Source organism: Brachyhypopomus gauderio, chromosome 15, assembly GCF_052324685.1.
Source record: "Brachyhypopomus gauderio isolate BG-103 chromosome 15, BGAUD_0.2, whole genome shotgun sequence".
Classification (NCBI taxonomy): domain Eukaryota; kingdom Metazoa; phylum Chordata; class Actinopteri; order Gymnotiformes; family Hypopomidae; genus Brachyhypopomus; species Brachyhypopomus gauderio.
In genome coordinates this window covers 4,002,634-4,025,991 of record NC_135225.1, presented here as the reverse complement: position 1 = coordinate 4,025,991, position 23,358 = coordinate 4,002,634, and the positions used below count along the sequence as shown (strand labels likewise).

General features: G+C 41.0%; 1 protein-coding gene across 4 annotated transcripts in view; it reads left to right on the top strand.

Moving 5' to 3' along the window:
- Window positions 1-23,358, top strand: part of exoc3l4 (exocyst complex component 3-like 4) — a 25,300-nt gene extending 1,942 nt beyond the window's left edge. Inside the window, exons 2-14 of one of the 4 annotated variants that reach the window (XM_076975640.1) lie at window positions 1,801-2,279; window positions 2,818-2,925; window positions 3,172-3,396; window positions 4,152-4,770; window positions 5,602-5,719; window positions 5,820-5,945; window positions 6,169-6,263; window positions 6,769-6,867; window positions 9,622-9,745; window positions 11,667-11,789; window positions 15,951-16,103; window positions 18,255-18,376; window positions 23,251-23,358. In XM_076975640.1, coding sequence (XP_076831755.1) covers window positions 1,955-2,279; window positions 2,818-2,925; window positions 3,172-3,396; window positions 4,152-4,770; window positions 5,602-5,719; window positions 5,820-5,945; window positions 6,169-6,263; window positions 6,769-6,867; window positions 9,622-9,745; window positions 11,667-11,789; window positions 15,951-16,103; window positions 18,255-18,376; window positions 23,251-23,290 — 2,277 coding nt within the window. In that variant the 5' untranslated portion in view covers window positions 1,801-1,954 and the 3' untranslated portion in view covers window positions 23,291-23,358. Of the gene's footprint in view, window positions 1-1,800; window positions 2,280-2,817; window positions 2,926-3,171; window positions 3,397-4,151; window positions 4,771-5,601; window positions 5,720-5,819; window positions 5,946-6,168; window positions 6,264-6,768; window positions 6,868-9,621; window positions 9,746-11,666; window positions 11,790-15,950; window positions 16,104-18,254; window positions 18,377-19,158; window positions 20,718-23,250 lie in introns of those variants that run through there. The other 3 variants (XM_076975638.1, XM_076975637.1, XM_076975639.1) reach the window with 3 other exon arrangements.

Genomic DNA, 23,358 nt, shown 5'->3' with positions numbered 1-23,358 from the left:
ACCTGACTTACCCCCACCCCACATGACATAGACCTGATCTACTCCTACCCCACAGGACCTGACCTACCCCCACCCCACATGACATAGACTTGACCTACCCCCACCCCACATGACATAGACCTAACCTACCTCCACCCCACATGACATAGACCTAACCTACCTCCACCCCACATGACATAGACCTGACCTAGCAACACCCTATTTCAGGCCTTGGCTTAAGGACAAAATAAGCATCAAAACATGTCATGTGCAGTTAAATATGTGAAACCATTTGTCTAATTTGTGAAAATTGACTGTGTGTCATATCTTCTATAATTGATCCTCTCTTGCTATAGAAAATATTTCACTGTTCAGCACGTTCCAGTTTCAGGCTTATGCTGAAGGGTTCAAAGGAGAAAAAACATTTCAAGTCCAGCTGAATGCATTACTAAATATATTGCTCAGTAAGTGTCCATCAACATGTGCCTGAAAAGGAAACTCTGGGTCATATGATTTCATAGGGCATTCTATAATTTCTAGTCTACCCAACCAAACTTGTCATATGGTTCAAACGCTCGACTGAACATGGTGTTTTGCTTCCTGTGTGTCCTTTTTCAGATGTGCAGTGCGAGTCATGAGTTTCTATAGTAAGCCTATTTTCTCTAGTTTTCCAGTTTTAAAAATAGAAATCTGTTACATAAATGTAGTTCATATTTGCAGTTGCACATGATGTGTTTTGATCCTTGACTGCTTTGAGCATGCACATGAATATCAAATTAATACCGCTGTGAGGGGCAACGTAAAAGTACAGCAGAAATGAAGGTCTCCTGTAGTTTAAGGGTTTGGAAATATTTTCCATGCTTTTATTTCCTCTTATACTGATTATTGTATTTGGGAATCTGTCAGTCGAGTCTGTCGTGTACAGTTGGTCCAAAATACAGCCTTCTCGTTCCAAGAAAACTGGTTATGAGGTTTGTAAGGTCTTTTTTAAGTGCTATAGAAATAAAGGTGATTTAACTTGACATTGGAATAAGCTAGTCCATATAGTTGTACATTGAGTCCTTATATTCGTGTACAATACTGGGCATTTTATATATAATTGAATTTCACAAGTGAAATATTTACATTTGCAACTATTCTTGATATGTGTTGTTTTCTGAGTGGTCTTTAATTACAGCTTGTTGAAGGAATTTTAGGTTATGTTCTACAATGTTTGTTTTTGGTGTTGAACATAGGAAATTTGTTACAGTCTTTTATTTTTCAAACTATTAAATGTTTTTTCATACATGTACACACACATACGTTTTGCATTTCACTTTCACGTGTCTTAACAGACACAAAATAGGAATGCTGGTTTGTGTTGTGTTGTCTGAACATGACCTCCCCTATGTTTTATTTTTTTATTTTGAAAAGACATCTCGGGGCCAACCTCTTTACTGGCTTGTATTATGTAATATATAGCCTTTACACATATTGTAATGTTATCAGTTTTAAGCTATATTCTTTTTTTCTCTCCGCATACTGTTGCATTTAATAGATACCGTGTCCAACGCTTGCACCCGCCTTGCACCCAGTGCTGCTGGGACAGGCCACCTCTGAACCTTTTACTGCATTAAGCAGTTTAGAAGAATGCTGAATGAATGAATGAATGAATGAATGAATGAATGATGGCTGCTCTTGAGAAGCGAGTGTGTTATTGGAACAGTGTCTGTTTATTGCGACCAGTATTGCAATTTGTGACTATTTTAGCAGCTACCTGTCTTTTAATGAACAACAAAACAGTGATGTGTGTATGGTCACATGTACACCCTCTTCCCCCAGGGAAAATGACATGTTTTCAGTAAACACAAAAAAAACAAACAACCTTGCCAAAATCATGATAAACCCTGTTACAACCTGATCCTGTGGTTGGAAGGGTTCACAGCATTGAGAAATCTCTTCCATACACATCATACCCAGACTGATCAACGTGGCGATGAGCTTTCGTCACAGGACTGTCACGGACAGAATGGCAGAAAGAGGACAAGCAGAGGCGGACGGGACGTGTGATGTCAGAGACGCTCCGGCCTCGGATAACTCGTTTGGGATTGAGATAACGGGCGATGGCAAAGCAGAGATCAATGGGAAAGAGAGGAAGCACAGAGTGATGAGATCTCTAAGAGAGAGCATCAAGCGTGCTGGAGAGAAGAGCCCTCTCCCCATGAAACTCAACGGGTCAAGGAGAAAGACCGGGACGGCAAATGTTGGAAGTGAACCTGGTAACAGCTCGGAACACCAGACACCACCTCCATCTTCACCAAGTAAGTGTTCCGTTTCAAAAGTGATGTGATAAAAACGTTCTTCTGGCGGTCAAGGGGGAAAGAACGCAAGCTGCACAAACAACGCGACAACATTGTACTGTACCCATGGCACAGCTCACTTTTGGGGATATTACGTGGCTAAGACTATCTCTAAAATAAAGCCTCTACTGTCAAAAAGCCCTTTCTGCTGTGAGCTAATGAATTAAGTTCACCCATGACCTTTGGCCCAGACAGAAAAGGGTTTTCATCACTGTCTAATGAGTGTCTCCATTTTTGTACCATTCAGTATATGATCTGTTGAAAGATGCGAAGTTGATTCTGTTCCTCATGAATGTCACAAGGGGCTTCTTTAGGAAAGACCATTGATTGTCTTTCATATTTAATTATGTAAGACGGATTTTTTTTTTTAGAATAGCAGTCACCTCAGACATGTTTTAGGCCTATACATATTGGGATTTTTTTTATTTGTTTATTTTTACTTCAAATTGTACACCTTGTCCAACATTTTACATGTTTACTATACTTCACTTCTCTTTAGGTCTAAATATAGGACCCATGTCATCTCCACAGCAGAAATTAGGTGACTTGTGCCCACAGAGCTCACCAAACCAGACATTCCAACCCTCACATTCCAGAACTCAGTCAGGTAAATCCAGGCATCAGTGGTTTGGAGCAGGTAACTCTACCTGCACACTCTAGAACACTCTAAGAACATTTACAGACCCTCCTAAAGAAGCCAACATTCCCTGTCCTGATTTAGATGATAAAAGTAACTACCGGTAAATGAATGCAATAATATGTCTGGATGATTGTATTGTAGGCCTGTTCATGTCTAGAGTCCGAGTATGAACTTCTAAAGTAATTTCCCTGACTTATTCTCTAACCCGCCCAGATCCTGTGGTAGCTTTAAAAGATGAATCACCAAAGAAGCGGGAAACAGGTAGATGGAGCCTCCGTCTGGGAAGTAAGAAAGAAAAGCACATCGGCAGACCTGAGCCGCTGGGGGTAGTCACAGAGAGTTCCGCTTTACCAGAGATGGAAACTGAGGTTTTGGGAGGAGGTGCAGATGTAAGAACGCCATACACCCTACCTGAGATTCCATCAGCACCTTTGTCAGGTACTTGCGTTTTTCCCGTCCCAATCAAAACTGAGCATCCATATACATTGTTGTGGTTATTTTAGCTCCAGACCTTGAATCCTGACCTGAACCTGTCTTCTATTTTGTCAACACTGATTTATTTATACTTATGCAAGCTTTTGAATCATAGCCCACAATGTCCAGGCACAAAAAAAATCTACCCTGTCTTTCCCCAGGAGACAGGAGACAAAACTCTGCTAATAAATCCCATAAAATGTTGAAATAACTACCACTGATTACAATATCTAGTACTGGAAGTTGAATCCAAGGTCCCAGGTTGAATTCCTCTTTTGCTACTATAGAATACACTTGTTCTTAAGCCACAGCTCTGAATGAGCTGCTTGGATTCTTAGCACTGGATTTCAACACTGTTCCTGTATTGAAATTGATACTTACCTGGCAGGGGCGGGGCCATGAGTAGGAAGATGGTTCACCCAAAGTGAGGCTCAGTCATTGCACTCCGGCTGACCCTTGCTAATTCCTTAAATGCAGGAATTTGTGTGTGTGTGTGTGTGTGTGTGTGTGTGTGTGTGTGTGTGTGTGTGTGTGTGTGTGTGTGTGTGTGTGTTAAATTCACCTCAAAACTGGCAAATGGATAACTTAAGACACTTTGAAAGCTGCTGTTACTGATGATACTGAAGCCTCCTTCAGGATATCTTTGCATTTGCTCTCTATTTTTGTGTAATTAAGTCCTGTCTTAGTTTCTACGTCTGTCTTTCCATGCACGTGTGCAGTAATGGAGATTAAAAAACTCATCGACTTGGAGGTGTTGGAAGAGGCCTACCTGAACCTGCTGTCTTTACGGATCGAGTTTCAGCAAGAGAAGGAAGCTCTGGGTGAACAGGAATTGCCTTTGGAACTGGTCCATAAAGAGAAAGACCTGAGGCTGCTCTACGATGCCTTGAGGACCAAACTGACTGAGATTGTGCAGAACTCATGTGCCCTGCCCTCTCGCAACAAAGAACTACTGGTGCGTGTAGCCTGCATCATCCAAGAGGAAGAGAAGAGAGAGGGAGAGGTGGGAGGGATGACAGGATGGAGAGATTACTGGAGGGCTTCAGTACAGGAAGGGGTGAGGGCCACCATCAAGCAGGCCCAACTGGACGATCCTGAGAAAAACCCTTCCTGGTTAGCAGTCCACTTGGGACTTCTGGGTAAAACAATTGTGGAGGTCTTGGAGAAAGTGAAGGCAGAGTTGGTGGGCTCATACCCACCAAGTTTTAACGTGTTTGAAACATACGTTTCATCTTGTCATGAGATGGTAGGAAAACACTTGAAGAAGCTTTTGGACAAGTCAAGGGAGCTGAGGGATTACTATGCACTTCTGGATTTTATCATTCACCGCTACCCCAGGCAAGGAGCTTTTGTTGTTTCTTCGTTGTTTTTTTGTGCTTTCAAGTGAGAAGCATCATTAGAAACAATACATTTTAGTGTGATTTTATGGGAATCATTTATTACATAAACTTCAAAGAGATATGTAATTCTGAGCACACAACCACAGTAGCTCTTTACCTTTTTTTTTTTGTTGTTGTTTATTTGTTACATTTGCTCAGTAGTACAACCTGTAAGTCTGCTTATAGACTACGCATGTAAGCAAGTCCCTACAAAAGATATGGGAGTGTTTCTGAATAATATGTTATAGCAAAGCATTGTAAATGTTTTGGCATTTTAAGCTGTAGCTTGCAAAATTCTCTTGGCAATACGAATGTCTAAAAATCTAAATTTTTTTAATCTCTTCTTTTTCAAAAAGATTAACTATTTTAAAGTCAGAGCACGGAGGCAGTTCTCTTTTATGATTTGATGTCACAACATACCTGTGTGTTCTGCTTATCAACAACATGTATGTGTGCAACATAGGGGAGGGCAAGATCTTTGACATACCTGAACAATTCAGTAAAAGAGTGTAGTGAAAGTAGTCTCGTACTTATCAGTTAACTATTTTCATAGTTTGATTATATTTAGAACACGTTTTGTAGAATATTTGCTGATCAGTGTTACCTGCTCGCTTTTAACTTGTTTGTGCTTCTATAGATTTCCTCAAAATGACAGTGGGATTAAAACTTTGGATTATAAATGCCCATATTTGACTATATTGAAACATTTCTGCAAATGAGCTCAACAGTGTAGCTCTAGTTCAGCAAAACAACAAGATAATGGCGGCTAATAGTACCTCTCTGTACACAGTGAGAAGGTTATGGGGAGCGTGTCCTTGCAACCTGAGTTGAAAGAAGAGCAGAGAGCTCTGACGCTGGGTGGGGATTTTCTACAACAGATCAAGACTGGATACTACAGTTGCTTACAGGTGAGCTACAGGCATAAACAGAATTTGCTTTGAACAACTGCACAACGTCATTCTGACAAAATATCAAACAAAGAAATGGAAACACTTCTTTCCATAATAGGCAGAGATCAAGAACTCCCTGAATAAAATAACTGAACTGGAATATGAGGAGATGTGGAAAGTTGAGGAAAGCCCAGCGATAGAAGAAGGAGTCTACAGCTCCCACATTGACATGGACATCTGGATGGTGAGCACAGCTGTTCTGCTCACTGACATGGAATCACAATAATGCTTTTATCATTTTAGTTGGACAGCTTGTAAGGGAAGTCCCTAGATTCCCCTTAACTCATGACCTAACCACAAGCAAATACAAATGTTTTCCTCTAGGGGGCGGCAATGTACTAAAATGGCCATTGCAGAAAAGTTTTGCTGTTTGTACTGATGCAAACTGGTATTGTCTTTTCTCCCAGAATGTTAAGGGAAAGGTTCAGGCATCCAAAGATGTGGGCCTGGAACAGAAGGCTGTGAACTGCTGTCTTGAGGAGCTGAAGCAATTTCCTAGACAGTTAGTACTTCACGTCCAGTATTGAAATGAAAATTCAAGTGAAATTACTATTTCATAGTGTATCAATGTAATTATCATGGAAACATGGATTATTATATTTTATGTTTAATTTCATTCCCCCTTTCTCTGCTAGCATTAGATCAGTTCAGTGCCTTATGACTAGACAGTCTAGGAATGGATTTTACACAATCCTAACAATAAACCCTTCATTGGGATCTTCCAGGATATCTGTGGTGTGTATGACACTTTAGGTCTGAATTTGCTTATTTTGTCTGATCACAGATCTAGGCAATGTTGAAATGTCACTTCCCTATTATGAAAATTTGGGATTTCCAACATGTCATTTATTCAAATATGTTGCTTTATCTTGGTCCTCTCACTCACTCACTCACTCACACTCTCTCTCTCTCTCTCTCTCTCTCTCTCTCTCTCTCTCTCTCTCTCTCTCTCTCTCTCTCTCTCTCTCTCTCTCTCTCTCTCTCTTTCCCTTCCACCCTCTCAAAAGGTTTGAATCAGCCTTTGTGCAGTACAGTGACACTCTACAGAATCCCTCCCTATGGGCTGCATATCACATTACGTACATCAACAGCTTCAGTGCTTTGAAGTAGGTACTTTAGCTGCATTGTAACTCTCCAACACATTAACAGTGTCAATATTGTAATACCTTAAACTGTTGCAATAAATGTTATATTTGACGCAGGTGTATACACAGTCCACCCATTAAAGAGGAAGTAACTGGAATATTGGCTACACAGTTGTTAGCCATACTAAGATCACCAAGATTTATGGATTATAGATTTCTAAAGTAAATAAACAAGAAAGCTGTTCAGTGTAGTTTTAGCACTACTACTACTACTATTAATAATAATAACAATAATAATTTAAAAATATTTTAAAACACCTTTCTCAAAATCAAAGATGCAGGATGTATAAAAATAAGGGACACATAATGTCACGAAACAACAGCATAGGAACCCTATACGAGAGCAGTACGGCCGACCAGAGACCCGGGTGATGGGACAAACACACGGAGTGGATTTCAGTTATGATTCGAAAACAGAGGAAGAGGGACGATATCAGACTTTTGCAGAAGTGAGCTTCAGAGTTTAGGCACAGCACAGAGTAATGTGACCAGGGCACAAGGGGGAAAGAGGGTGATGTAACAGGCAGGTTTGCACAGATGGATGGAGGGGTGACGGAGGATAAACACTGAAGACATTCTTTCACACATTTTTCATGCTTAAAACTCATGCGTAATGTCTTTCAATTCTGTTTTGAGACAACAGTTTTGACATATAGCAATTTTTAAGTATGCCAGGCCCAGACTACAACAATTGTGGCCCAGATATGGATTGCAGGATTATGGTTTTTGGCATATAATGGAAGTTTTACCACAAGGGAAGGTCTCAGCCACAGACGTATTATATACAGATTGCAAACGGAAAAGCTGCTTTCACATATACATTAGACTGAGTGTGAACTCCTCAGATCCATGCACACACACACAGACACACATTAACACACACACACACACACACACAAGATCTTGCAAGAACTACTTTTACCAACTACCAAGAGTAGACCTAGTCACACATACAGTAAACTAAACAATAAGAGCAATAACAAATGTAGCCTTTAAAAACTTTTCATTGTCCAAATCAGGATTGTGTACAGTGGACTTAAAGGATCTATGTTCCAGGGTCTTGCTTTCACACAGTGAAATCATGTGATTTAACTGAAGGAACAGTAAGCTAGATTTGCCCGTTTCACATTTAGCAGGGAAAGTCCCTGGAGCTCTGGAGAGGCAGCGAAACTGGAACATCTATGGAAGACGAGCTCTCCCAAACCTACACAGCAGTTACGCAACAGTCTGCATGATCCAGTTTGTGCTTCGCAAAGATTTACTGAGCACCACTTATTTACATTTGCTTGAGCCATTCAATTTCATGCGTCAAGTTTAAGCCACACCAGGTCTTTCACAGAACATATAACAAAAGCCTTAATCAAAGAGATCCTGCCAACCGTCATTTTGTAACTTCTGCCACTCTTTGTAAAACAAGGGCCTTTTTTTCAAAAAAGATCTGAACCCACATGTAAAGAAGCCTCATTTGCACAAAAGGCAGTTGTCTTCACTAGTTGCAACTGTTGTGAACATGTGCAGCAGTTCTTCTACTGTAGAATACTGTCAGCATGATTCACTGCAGTGTTATAGAGAATGCTGAAACTCTACTTTCCCAAGAGTATTTTAAAACATAGCGTGCGACCAAATGAGGAAATTTGAGGTCACCCTTGGGGTCAAGGGGACTAGACAACGAGAAGGTGGGAATGGAGACATGTTCCACACAGGTGACATGTTCCACACAGGTGACATGTTCCACACAGGTGACATGTTCCACACAGGAGACATGTTCCACACAGGTGACATGTTCCACACAGGAGACATGTTCCACACAGGTGACAAGTTCCACACAGGAGACATGTTCCACACAGGAGACATGTTCCACACAGGTGACATGTTCCACACAGGAGACATGTTCCACACAGGTGACATGTTCCACACAGGAGACATGTTCCACACAGGTGACATGTTCCACACAGGAGACATGTTCCACACAGGAGACATGTTCCACACAGGTGACATGTTCCACACAGGTGACCAGTCGGGAACCGTCAGGGCCCTCTACGCCCTCTCAGAGGGCCTAAAATATTCTTAAAACATAAATATGTATAATATAATTTATCCAATTTTATTTTATCTACTTACAGTTTGACAATCGACATCTAAACAATTACAACAATATAAGCAAATAAATTATTCACCCGTGTCTATTTAAGTGGAAGCCTGTGAGCATGTGTCTCCCCCTATCAGGACTGTGATGCCCGCTGTTCGTTTACAGAGGGCCTGGCAGTTATAATTCAGCGCAATATCAGTTTCAAATGACAGTAAAATTGACCAATCACTCATGACTCTTCTTATGGAGAGACCCTGGTTGTTGTGATGGAGAATTTCCATGACAGTAGCATGCATGAAAAACTGTCTCGTAAAGTCTGCAGTAAAGTCTGTCTCGTGATAGCCAAAATGAATGTCTTGTGTTATATTCATTCTGTTTTAATGGTTGTCTAACCCTGGTAATAGTGCTATGTGATGATATGAGAATATTTGAGAGAATATGCAATTAATTCAGTGTCCTTTAGTGTTGAAAATGTGTATGAAAATAACATTTCCCCAGAATTCAACACATTTTACAATACAGTATTACAGTAGTCTGTTTGAAGCAATTGCCAACAAACATTCATTTGAATTCCTGTCTTTATTTGATCTGTTTTTATTGCAGTAAAAGTGTGTGTGTTCTTCCAGAAACCATATGGAGGACTATAGAGACAGCTGTCCTGATCAAGTGGAACAGTTGGGGAATGAGGTGGACGGATTGGTTCTACGACTGAGACAGGCCTTGCAGGAACATTTCAAAACCGACATCAAGGTGAGTCAAACCATAAAGTCCACTCATATCCTCTGGAACTGGGCATGTGTAGTATAGGGTACAAGGTTTCAGAAATGTTCTTCAATCTCCTCCTTTAAACTTAACTTAAAACTGTTCTCTCAGTGCACGGTTCTATACTTAACAATGCATAATGAACAGGCATGAACAAGATGAAACACAAACAGTATATTGGGCTAATAAGTAAGTGACGGGCTCAGTAATGCCCGGCGTAACCTTCAGTAGGAAGCTCCAGGGTGAAATGGGTGGAAAATGAGGTGAGCCAAGCGGGGAGAAACGTGGATCAGATCCTCCCCTGCTGGATCCTCCATGCCAGGTGTTGTACGGCAAAAATGATCCACACAGAAAACAATGATCGGATGCAAACAGCCCATTATGGGCATAGAGGCCCTGAGTTAATTCAAAATGTCAAATTTAATCAAAGCAACAATAGGTGCCTGGAGTATTTTATCATGAATATTAAGTGACTTTTTAAACGTTAAGTGCACTTTAAAAAAAAAAAAAAAAAAAAGGTCATGCTTGAGTGTGGGTGTGATGTGTTGCAATCTAATTTAGAGGGATTACCCAACATCATGCGACAAACTTCATAAATCCTGGCATACACCAAAATAAGTCAAAATATTATCGAGTTCCCTTGGCTCAGTGCTGCTTCCTCTAAATGCAGTTTGCTTTCATTCTGAATCATGTAATTATTTTATTGTCTCTCGTGCACCAAGTATAGCTGCAACAGTTACAACATACAAACTGTACTATTATACATATAAAAGAAAATATTGTTTTTACTACCTACATATTGTTGTCTAAGGCTGATTATTATAAAATCTTAATTTAATCTGGCACAAATGAGTCTCGTATAGCATCTGTCAGACGTTAGGGTTAGGCTAACCCTAACCCTAAAATCTCATGGAAGACAAAGCTCCAGACTATTCTCCGTCTCCAAGATGGTGGGACGATCTTCTATTAGCTGCTAGGACTGCAGAGTCTATTGCTATCTTCAAGCGTAGACTGAAGACTCACCTGTTGAGTTCTTACCAGAGCACTAACTCAGCTGATACCACTTGCCGTTGTTCTTTAAATTTTATGTCTGCCTATGGTTATTTGTGCTTCTTGACAAATGTCTAACTTGCAAAACACTAGGTAATGACACTGACTCCTGTAGTTTAGTAGTAGTCTGACTCAATGTTATCTTGAATTCTGGCCTATCTGTACTATTTCCTAGGATGAATTCTGTGATAGCATGCAAAACACTTTGTAAGTCGCTCTCAAATCAAATCAAATCAAAGTTTATTTGTATAGCGCTTTTCACAACACATGTTGTCACACAGCGCTTTACAGGATTTAAAAGGTTAACAATACTACGGGTCCAGAACCCTAATGAGCAAGCCAAAGGCGACAGTGGCGAGGAAAAACTCCCTATGATGGTGGGGAAATAGGAAGAAACCTCGGGAGAACCAAAACTCAAAAAGGGAACCCATCCTCCATTGGGCGGCCCGTTAACACACAAATTACACAAAATACAGACAAATACACAAGTCACACACAAATCACACAATCAGACTAAATAAAAGGTAAAAATTTAAGTTCTTGGCTTTGATATTGTCACTGTAAATGTCTGTTGATGAACGCCAGGCTCTGGATAAGAGCGTCTGCTAAATGCCGTAAATGTAAATGTAAATGTTAGGAGCTGATGCACAACTAGGCATGTTTCTGAGATTTCAGAGAGGGCAGGCTTTCTCAGTATTTTCTATGCATTGTGGACACTTGTCTCTAAGCAGTGGTGGCATTATGGGTTTGGACTGAAGAACTGGCTAAGAGACGGGGTGGCTTTAAGCTCAGCAGGCCAAATATTTCTTCTTTTAGTATCAGTTTGGATTATAACCAGACATTTAATTATCTTTTACAGACCTTTCTGAGGAGGATGATGACAAGAAAGTGGCTGACTTCTGATGAAGACTTCCAACAGCTAATTAAAAGAATCGATACTCTTTCCCAGCAGTGCAGATACTGGAGTCCTGAACATGTCCAGGTCTGAAGGTCTCCATGCCCTTCTGTTTTATCTCTCTTTCCCTCTTTATCTTTTTCTCTGTCACACTGACATGCATACACACACACACACACACACACACACACACACACACACACACACTGTGTGTGTGTGTGTGTGAACACAGAGAACGGGGGAGAGTAAAAATAAAACTCCAGGGATTCCTGGCCATGCCAGGATGAATGCCCCCTGGATTTTGGGGGGTTCCCAGACAGGGATCTTCCATGCTACCCGGAGCCATCAAGGGAGCACCGGCGTGTTTTTCCCAGCGTTCTGGGGCTGATTGGTTAACACTGGCTTGATTGTTTGCTGCGGCACCAAGACAGGAGAGACCGTTATATGTGCAGGTACTGGATGTGTGTCCGCTGCACCCCTAGGCCTGCTGCCACTGACTGCCATTGTGTCTGTCCCCCGGGCAGCATCCCCAAACATGCCACCACTGACTGCTGCCACATCTGTGGCACATGGCACACGGTCTTTTGACTGTTAATCGTACCAGATGTAAGGCGCTCTCCTAGGGCTGTCGCAATAACCGCAATATTGTAATACCGCGATATTCACCTGCCAACCGCAGGGAATTCCAAGCAACCGTCACACCGCGATGTTCGTGTTTTCTTTTTTTCCACAAGGTTCTTCTTGTTTTACACGTAAGCCGCTTCGCTGCGTGTGTGGTGGATGTTAATTACTATTTAAAAACTTTCGTATCCGTTGCTTCTGAGTGGCCTTTTTATGGAAACAATTGCGGCTACTCTGGTCGCAAAACCAAATGTGACCGCCAGTTTGGGAGCATTTCGGCTTTCAACCGAATGAAAAGAGAGAGCCGGACAATTTAGACGAGGCAATATGCAAAATCTGTGCGCGAAAGGTTGTTGTGAAACGGGGAAACTAAGAGAGCTCGCGCACATGCCGAGCTCGAGCTACCTGCACGAGCCCTAACGCAGATCCCATCGCCTGGTGGCGCGACAACCAGGTTAGATTTCCTCTGCTTTCTAAAGTGTCCCGCAAGTACATGTGTATTTGTGCAACGCCCACACCACCAGAGAGAGTTTTTAGTGCTGCCGGAAACATTGTTACCCCACTTAGATCCTCTCTGAAACCACATAAGGTGAACATGTTGGTTTCCTAGCACGTAACAAGGACATGATAACGCCGGACTAAACCTAGACTTTATTACTAAAGGAAGGGTTTCGTTTTCCTTCTTTTTTTTAAACGAATTCTGATCTCATGTGCTCAAGTTTTTTTGCCTTCTTTGCACAGCGCAGATCAATCGTAGGCTATAAGCTGGACTTTGTTTCCATGAAAGAGTAAAGGAGCGTTCTTATTGCACGTCATTAGCCTTACGTGCTCTGCATTTAACAATAAGGACTGTTTAATTTGTCCTACAACTGTGTCGGCTTTGTTATAAAAATATAATATTCTTAATAACAACTGCAATAAAAACGTGTTTATAATAGCACTTAAATCAGGATATGTTTGTGAAAACAACAAAAATGGCGATAATACCGCATATCGCGGTGTGGAGCCCTGTTAATTTACCGCAGTGGAAATTCTTACACCGCGACAGCCCTACGCTCTCCTTATGGCCCCTGGACTGCACAGGCCCCTCCCTGTGCCGGACAATGAGCCTAGGGTGAGCTGTGACCTTAAGGGGCATGTCGGGAGCCCCACAATTTGGGGGGGGGGGGGGTACTGTAACGGTACGGCACCCCCGCCCACCCCCACCCCATATAGGCTTCATGGTACGGTCCACTGCTTGCATGTGGTTGTTGCGTGTCTGTCAGTGTTGTGCTGTTGTTGCTGTTGACACTTCCCCTGGTACCCCGTTTCATCCTGTTTGTCTTGTTCGCTCATTAACGTAAGTGTATTTAAACCTTGGTGTTTTACCCTCCATTGTCTGTCTTTGTGTTTGTCTCGAGGGAATAAATGTTCTGTTTTCACCTCTCTGCTTCCCCTTCCTCGCACCTTCACACACGCACACTTAGCAGCGGTCATTAAGTTGCACAAACATTACTCAATTCTCTATAGAGTGCTTTGCAAAAGTATTCACCCCCCTTGGCTTTTCACCCATTGTGTTACAACCGGCATTTAAATGTTTTTGTTGTTTTTTTAATCTGAATTTTATGTGATGCATCTGCAAAAAATAGTCTAAGTTTGTGAAACGAAATGAGAATAATGTATATTAAAAAAACAAAAATTAGGATGTATTCACCCCCTTTGCTATGAAGCCCCTAAAAAGTTCTGTTGCAACCAATTACCTTTAGAAGTCACTTGCTAGGGGAATGAAGTCCATCTCTGTGCAATCTAAGTGTCACATGATATGTCAGTATATACACACCTCTCCTGAAAGGCCCCAGTGGTTGCAACACCATTAAGAAAGAGGCACCACTAACCAAACAACAGCCCTGAGACCAAAAAGATCAGGTTCCTGAACACGCCAGTGCGGTTAGCAGTGTTGGTTAATCAGAATTCATTGGGACGTCACAGATCTGAAAACTATGCTAAGCATGTTGAACACGTGTTGACCGCCTGTGAGCATCTGGGTGCTAGAATGTCACTGAATATGCACTTTCTCCACTGTTCTCCAAATGTGTCAAACATTTTTGAATTTTTGGATCATTATGTGACTTCACGTGACATGATGCTATATCTTAATCTTCATTTTTTTTTTTTTCTGGGCTTTCTTTCTTGTAGTGAACGCTTCTTTGTTACATTCATGTCATTTGTCACATACATGTACATATTAGTACAAATATTCGAGCATTGAACTATGCAGATATGTAATAGGTCACCATACATAACTCGACAACCTGACGTGCTACCTGAATTTCCACTACACATTTAAAATCAGCAGTTTTGCTAAGCAAAAATCAGCTCTAGGGTTACGTGTAGCAAAACAATTATAGTTTTGTTAAAAAGTGTTAAGATCAAATGGAAAGAACATTGGTACCACAACAAACTTGTCAAGAGAGGGCCGCCTACCAAAACTCTCAGACCAGGCGAGGTCATTAATCAGAGCCTTCCAGAAAAAAGTGTCCAGAAAAAAGCCTTTATTTACAGGCACAAATAAGGAGGCTCGTTTTTAGTTTGCCAATAGGCATGTGGGAGACTCCCTAAATATATCGAGGAGGGTGCTGTGGTAAGATAAGACCAAAATCGAACTTTTCTTCCACCAAGGAAAACGCTGGTGTAAAACCAACATATTTCATCACCCTCACCATCCCCACAGTGAAACATGGTGGTGGCAGCAACATGTGATGGGGATGTTTTCAGCAGCAGGAACTGGGAAACCGATCCAGATCACGTGGAAGATGAATGGTGCCAAATACATGGATATTCTTGAGCAATGAGTTTCGGTCTGTCAGTGATTTGAGGCTGATGGAGGTTCGCCTTCCAACAAGACAATGGCCCAAACCATTCTGCTAAAGCAATGCTCGAATGGTTTAAGGGAAATGTGTAAATCTACTGGAATGGCCTAGTTAAAGCCCTGACCTTTATCAGATACCTTGAGTATCTGTGGTCGGACTTGAATATTGCTGTTTGTCGGCAGAATCTTGAAGGAGGTGGAATTGCTGTAATTGCTAACTTTGTGTGGTGGAGCGGGGTTGAATAGCACGCTGAAGTGTTCAAGTTTCAAATGTTCAAAGTTGTAGGCATGTTTTGTAAATGAAATGATGCAAACCCTCAAATAATCCATTATAATTCTAAGTTGTGGGGTAGTAAAACATGAAAAATGCCAAGGGGGTGAATATGTTCACGATGCACTGTATAATGTAAAAAGGAAGAGGTTATGGCATGTTTCAGATGACCAGATTGTCATAATGGCACTCACATGACAACACAAAATTGCACATGCAGAAGTCACATGCATCTTTTAACATCAATACTTAATTTTGTCACCTACTTTGTTACCTACGGAATTGAAAAATAAGTTATATAACACTCCACATGTTATTTTTAGTGTTTTATCAGTTTTATCAAACATGCATTTCTGTAATTTTTTTGTTGTTAAAATTTTATGATTTTGTTTTGATCGGCTGAAAGGAAAATTTCCTTCATCTGTTTCTCTTCTCACTTTTTAGGTCACAGTTCCTTCACTTTCTTTGTCCACTGACCTGTTTCTGTCTTTTATGTGTTGATCATCAGGCGTTTGTGAGTGACATACATTACTCTGTGGCAAGAGATTATGTATCTCAGTTGATGAAGAATAACTACACCTGCAAAAACAGGAAGCACGAAAGAGCAGCCACCAAAATAAGAGAGCAGTGGGACAAACTCAACGAACTCTTCCAGGAAATGGTACATTATCCACTTCCAACCACAATCTTCTTCTGTCTTATGATTTATAAGATGAATGGTTCGTTCAGAATGCAAAGGCTTATAATTCAGTATTTTCACAAAAATGTTTTTTATGCACAGTCAAAATGAAAGGATTGTAAAGGTATTCACTCTAAAACGTAGCTGTCATAACAAGGGACACCTTAGTAGCTGATTACAAAGATATTACACGGATTATTTGTAGCTCATTGGTTTAGCAATATTTTTTAATTATAATTTGAGTATTGCCAAGTGTTGCCCCCACAGGTAAATACCCCCTCAACAACAACTATCACATCTAAATAAGCTTTTAACAGGAACTACACAGTAATCCTAATAGCCTTCAACAACTACCCAACAGCATTTAACATCATTCCTCATAATTGATGAGGTTATCAACCATAACAGGCAAACCGCCTGTTATTATGTTTACAGCTGAAAATTAGCCTAGTTCAGCACTTCAACATTATTTCATGTTTACGTTTCAGCAGGATTTAACCTCATTCAACAGAGTTAACCTTTAAACAGCCTTCACTATCATTTCACAATGATTAGCAGGTCATCAAGCATGAAACATCCAAACAGCCAATAATTTTTAGCTGATTTCAACATTCTTTTAAGTGTCCGTGTAACATTTTGACAGCATGTTGTGTGGTGGTTAGTTGTGTCACCTCACAGCAAGGTGGTCTGCATTCAATTCCTGTTCCAGGCTGTTTTGTGTGTGGGTTTTCCCTAGGTGCTCCAGTTTCCTCCCACAGTCCAAAGGCATGTGTTAGGTTAACTGGTCACTAGCTTGTTTGTAGGTGTGACTGTGTGAGTGTGTGTTGGACGTGTGGTGGACTGGAGACCTGTACATGGTGCACCCTGCCTTTGCCTGGCTTTGCCAAGCCAACATGAAGTTTGTTCACAAACTTTGTCTAGTTGGATATACACTCCTTTGGGGAGAATACATCCTGAAATATAAACCACTGCACTACTACCATCTCCTAATATACAAGTGATGCAGTGGATTTGATTTTATAGACTTTATATTTAATATCAATAGGTTTTAGTGTATGAACTCTGACAGCGCAGTGACTACTTTGTGAAAAAGTTATTCCATTTTGGACATACACAGCACAGAATCATCATCAATAACATTAATGAGCTCATTTATATATTTGTTAGAATAATACATACTTATTTTTGACTACACATAGTAATATAGTACATGAAACTTTGGCCATGCAAAGATTATCTACATGCTCCAAATTGCCCAGGTCTTAGTTCTGAGTGAGTCTAAAGTTCGGCTGGTTCTGCTGGAGATGTGTTTATGAGACTAGAGTTTCATTTCTGTTTGATTTCCTACTATGCTCCTTCATCACACTCCATGAATATTTACCCTTACAAGTCTAAAGCTACACTCTTCCTCCTGAAGAGGAAGCCTCTCATTATAGACATATGGGACCAGACATTCTGTGTCTTGACCCCAAGTCCAAACTGTTTTTAAAGCCACACCCACTCCTCTGTGACATAATTTCCTGTGTACATGCTACGTTGGCAATCCGTGCATCACTGTGCTTTTGGCTTTTGCTGTCCTGCCTCCCTTTGGTGTTCATCTTCACTCTTAGCGTAGGCCTGTCTGGCCCCTTTATAGGAGTGCACAAGCACCCCTAAATTGAGCCCCAACATTTCTAAAAATAAGAGTATAAAGTAGTTTTGACAGTTTCTTTTAACAGAAGTTTGTCTCTAATAAATTGTGAACTTTTCCCCTGCCCTCCCTGGAGCTATGCTGGGAGCACGCACGCACATGCTTGTTTGAGTAAGGTCAGAATCAGGAAGTCCACTGTAGGTTGACCAGTTCCCTAAAAATCCTGAATAGTCCTGACTTTTGAGTAGTTGACTTTTTATTTATTTGTTAAAAAACCTCTTCACTTTCAAACACATTACTTCCATATATCAACTTCCTTCTTTGACTATTTTCACTATTATTACATTTAATAGAAAGATAACCAGCTGGATAGTGCAGTTATCATCCAGAGCACTGCTGATGGTTGTTTTGCATGTTTATTATTGCCAAAAGACAAAATAAAATTGACATAACTCAACCTTGACCTGTCAATCTTCTGTTTTGCTGCAATCTGTTTTCCATAGAATTCTGCTGAACACTGGCTGTACCCAGCAGGAGACCACCTGAGCAAAATCATTGGACACAAAAATAAACGTGAAATAAAGGACAACCTGCAGCCATTGATTGATGACTATCCAGACATCAGGTGAGAGTGAGATCCCGTTAAATTCATACCCACCCAATCATTTACATGAGACAGGCAGGATACTGTGACAAGGGCAACGAGTAACACACGGACCAACATGCAGGCTCCAAACACAAAGACAAACGTCCACACATACTACACACAGGACAGCCCAAGGGAGGAGTCAGGGGCGGACTGGGACAGTATCACTATCAGTACTGTATAGGACGCAGTTTGTTCATGTAGACTCCGAGTACGAAATCAGATTGCTTAGTCTTATTTATGTTAAACTGTGATGAGAATAGTTGAATAGTGTGCACAACTTGTAGTTTAAAACAAAATTCTTAGTAACTAAGAATTTCTAAGTTCACAGGTATTTCACAAAGTAGCGATGTGGTCAGTATTGCCTTTTTACTAGGGGATTTCTGAGACAGTGGCATAAATCCCCTGAAAGGTAGCTAACTTTGTATCTAACTTTAGCTATTGTGGTGAAGGTAAAAATGTTGTGCCTATCTGAAATAAGTCACTAATTTCAAGCATTAGAAGAAAGAGTTCTCCCTCTCTCGTTCTTTCTCTCCCTCTCTTATCAAGCTTTTTGTCAAAGCCGGGAAGTGTTGTGGAAGGGGGTTTGGAGGGGGGTGGTTCTACCCAGCAGTCTGGATTTTCCAGTCACGTTTCCAGCAACTGCCCCTCAGGACTAATAAATACAATGTTGCCGCAACTACAGTCATTTTTGTCAAAGCTATTGTTAAAAATAATTGGCCTTATTCCTGACATCCTTGCTCTGTTACCCCCATTCACAGTAAGAGGCACCTCTCAGCTATACTGTATTTTCGTGGAATGATCCGGGGGAGAGAAAGACAAGTAATTCTCCAAAAGTTCTCTAATATAAAACAGCAGTCCAGGAATACCAGAAGTACACAGCATCCTCTCTTCACTGAGATCCCCGCACCGGCAAACACCAACTGTCTGGCCAACATTCCTTTCTCTTGTTTCTATGGTCTTCTCCCACACAGCTAAGCAGAGTCTGTCATGAATAATGCGTGCTCTGTTTTAATCTTCATGCTATGTATGACGCATAATTAATCTTCCCTTGCAAAATCAAAAGTTACAAGAATAATGTCAGAGGTTTTGAAACATGTGGTTTAGAGCATCTATGACAAGGCGGGTCACTTCACCCTGACTGTGGCTGTAACTGCTGTTGCCCTTCAAGTGACTTGCTAACAACAGTTATAAGCATTATTGACAGCTAAATTCCAGTATTCTCATTTAAAGTATTGTAGAGTATTCCGATTCATAGTAAAATGATACACAACTGTCAGTAAAAAACAGACCACAGCAAAACCACCTCAGAGTATTATAACACACAAAAGAACCATAAGGTACAGCACACATAAATAATTACTATTATTAATTAAGCAGTAATACATTCACATGTGGCAACCATTGGGGTCCAGGTACAATCACAGTGGTCATATTTTTGTAACTGGACAGCTAATGTGAAAGTGCCTTTTGTTATCACATCTGCTATTATAACATGTAACACTTATCATTCCCTCAAACCCAGATTTCCACCAATGGAGCCATTCTCAATTTGCTGACCTACAGTAAATACTAAATAACTAAAGACTGTTTTGATAACGGACAAAGCAAAATGTTAAATGACTTAATACACATGATGTGTATTGAACACAGCAGATCTTAGATGGGCACTTTTTTTTCTCCTAAAATGACATTAATAGGAATGCTAAATCTGGGACAGTCAATGACTACTGGCTATTTAAAAAATGTTACTGTATCATAATGTTATTAAAATACATTTGTAGATGAACTAAGTTACATAAAATTAGCAAACTATAGCCTGTACATTTACTTACTTCCTATTGCTTGCTGCATTATTGAATAAACTGTAAAATGAAAACAATGGCTGTTATTTAATAAAACACATTGCCTCCAATAAATGTCAGTTTGAATTAGAACGGTAATGAGCCCAGTTTTCATATGAGTAAAATGCCTTTTGGCCTGGGTGTCAATTCAACCCCAGAAAGAAATTCAAGCCATTTTGACGTGTTTGCTGGAATAAAATGTAAAGAGCAACATGAACCATTTACCACGACACAGGATACTCTGAGGAAAATACGGGAAGGAGACGTCAGGCGAAGGAAAGGCAGGTACACCAGGCACAAAGGCCAATACTGGTGTTAATCTGCAAACAAAGACCAGCAGAGATGAATATGCAGACAAATGAGGGCTAAAACAAGAGACAGGTGAAACATATGATAGAAACGAGGAGTTATACTGGGACATGTACACAGAATCAGAACACACTTGGAGTGGAAAACACTGAGGGGAACTAAATGGACGTGATTGACAGCAGGGCGGGACGATACATTACAATATGCAATATAATGTTGTTTATCATAATCCAACCATCTAAAGTGCGGTTAGGGTGCAGCACACAAAAAACCTATAAATATGGAGGTTATCTTTATGCACTGTGCACTGCCCATTAAAGGTTGAATGGAAGCAGAAATGTGATGATAATCATACAAAAATGGCACGTCTAAATACATAGGAACTATCATGTAAATGTAAATGTGCCATATTTTGTCAATTGTGATTTTTACACCGCAATCGAAATTTGTCCTCCGCTTTTAACTCATCTGTGCAGTTAGAACACACACACACACTAGTGATTACTAGGGGGCTGTGGATCACACATGCCCAGAGCGGTGAGCAGCCCTAGCCCGGCACCCGGGGAGCAGTTGGGGTTAGGTGCCTTGCTCAAGGGCACCTCAATCATGGCCTCAGGTCTGGGAATCGAACCCACGACCCTCCGGTCACAAGATCAGTTCCCTACCACCAGGCCATGACTGCCCCATAATATTATGTCAAAACATGTCCTAATACTACAACTATATTTTATACAATCACTCTTGAGCTCTTTCTGTTTAATACTTTGTGCTATGGTTTTACCTGAAACACTGCTATTTATGCTGAGCTACATGGTAAATTTAGACATCATTCCTCTAAATAGTTTTATTATAAATGGAATGATGTTGCATGAATATACCTGAATTTCATAAGAATCCATGTCTCAGAGGACAAGAATATACAGCACACTTGAGCTAACAAATATTTTTTAAAATCATATTTATCAAACAATGAAAAGATCCCAGCACTGAAACAATAAGTGTCAGGGCGGGCTCGGATGCCACGCCTTCTACCTCCGCAAGAGGCACCCGAGTCAGTCTCAGACTTAATCAGCGTAATCAGCAGTGATTCGTCTCAGCTGTTTTTTAGGCTTCTTAAGGAAGCTTGTGGCAACGAAGACGAATCACTGCTGAATCGTTCTGGTCATGCCATCTCGCTTTCAGCCCTTTCCCTGCCTTTACTACTGGTTGCGTTTGTTTGCAAGGTGTCTCGCCACCTTTCTCTCTCTCGCTTATCTTTCACTTATTCGAGTCTCTATCTCCTGCGCTGCTCTCTAGCCATCCTCAAGTTTTCCCCTACTGTTTTCTTCCTGTCCATTTTACCTTTATTTTGTGTTTATTTTCTCCTATGTGCTCGTGTCTCTCTCTCACACTGACGATCTTTCTGTCGGCATGAGCCGGCACTTGGGTCCACCTCTCACTCAGTTTTTTACTCGCGGTGTGTCCTCGTTGGTACCACCGCGTTACAATAAGTGACATCATATTAACATAAAGACATCAAAGTCAAAGTCAAATTTATTTATATAGCGCTTTTCACAACACACGTTGTCACAAAGCAGCTTTACAATCGTATGGGTCCAGATCCCTAATGAGCAAGCCAAAGGCGACAGTGGCAAGGAAAAACTCCCTATAGGGTGGGGATTAGGGAGAAACCTCGGGAGGACCAAGACTCAAAAGGGAACCCATCCACCAGCAAACCAGACCATCCCCCAGGTGCCTGCAGGTGCCTGTATCCAATCGTCTTGGGTGGAGGCATGCAAGAAGATAGAAATACAGACTGAGTGGACATGAATTTAAACCACCATTGATTTAAATGTACATAGCTCACGTGCCAGTGATGAGCATGTGGCTCCGGCAGGCTAATCTATAGCAGCATAACTAAAGGGAGGGGTTCAGAGGTGACCACAGGCATGAGGGCTCACTGAGACATTGCTTTCCAGTCAAGTCATTGTCACAAATAGAGTGATGCCATGACACAGCTGGACGACAACATCAACATCTCAGATCCCCAGAAATCTCAACGTCTGGGGTCCCCCAAGCCCCTACACCTTACAAGGGGAATTTTAGCTGAAGGCTTGATTAAATAGGTGAGTCTTAAGTCTAGGTTTAAAGATTGTAACTGTGTCAGAATCTCGGATTGGAGCTGGAAGGCTATTCCATAGTTGGGGGGCTTTAAAGGAGAAAGCTCTGCCTCTGGCAGTAGTCTTACAAATTTTTGGAACTAGGAGAAATCCAGCATTTTGGGAGCACAAAGGGCGAGATGGGTTGTAGTAATCAATGAGTTCACTCAGATATTGTGGGGCAAGACCATTTAACGCCTTATAGGTTAACAGGAGAACTTTAAATTCAATGCGATATTGTTAACCATTGTTTAATCTTTACTATTAAGTAATTAAACATATACTGCTGCATATGTTGTTGTTTACAACCCATTGGGACACTGTAACGAGTAAAGAGGTAGTACCCCCAGAGTAGCCATCTATTAGAATAATGGTCCCCAAGATTAAATTCTTTACCTGTAGAACCTGCATGACTGTTGCTATTGGTACCAAAAGCAAAGAAGGCTTATCTTAACTCTGGAACCAGTGACGCTGTGTGGTCCCAGAAAAACATCTGAAGATAATAATAAAAATGGTATGATCGTTTTTTCATGTGTAATGTGACATGTGCTTCATGAGCAAGAGAGAGGAAGAGACAGGTGATACAGGCTAGCGGAAGGTAGGCTCCTCTTAATCTGGATCACGCCGTGGTTTCCGCTTCAGGCACTTTGTTGTTTTGGTTTTGCTCGTC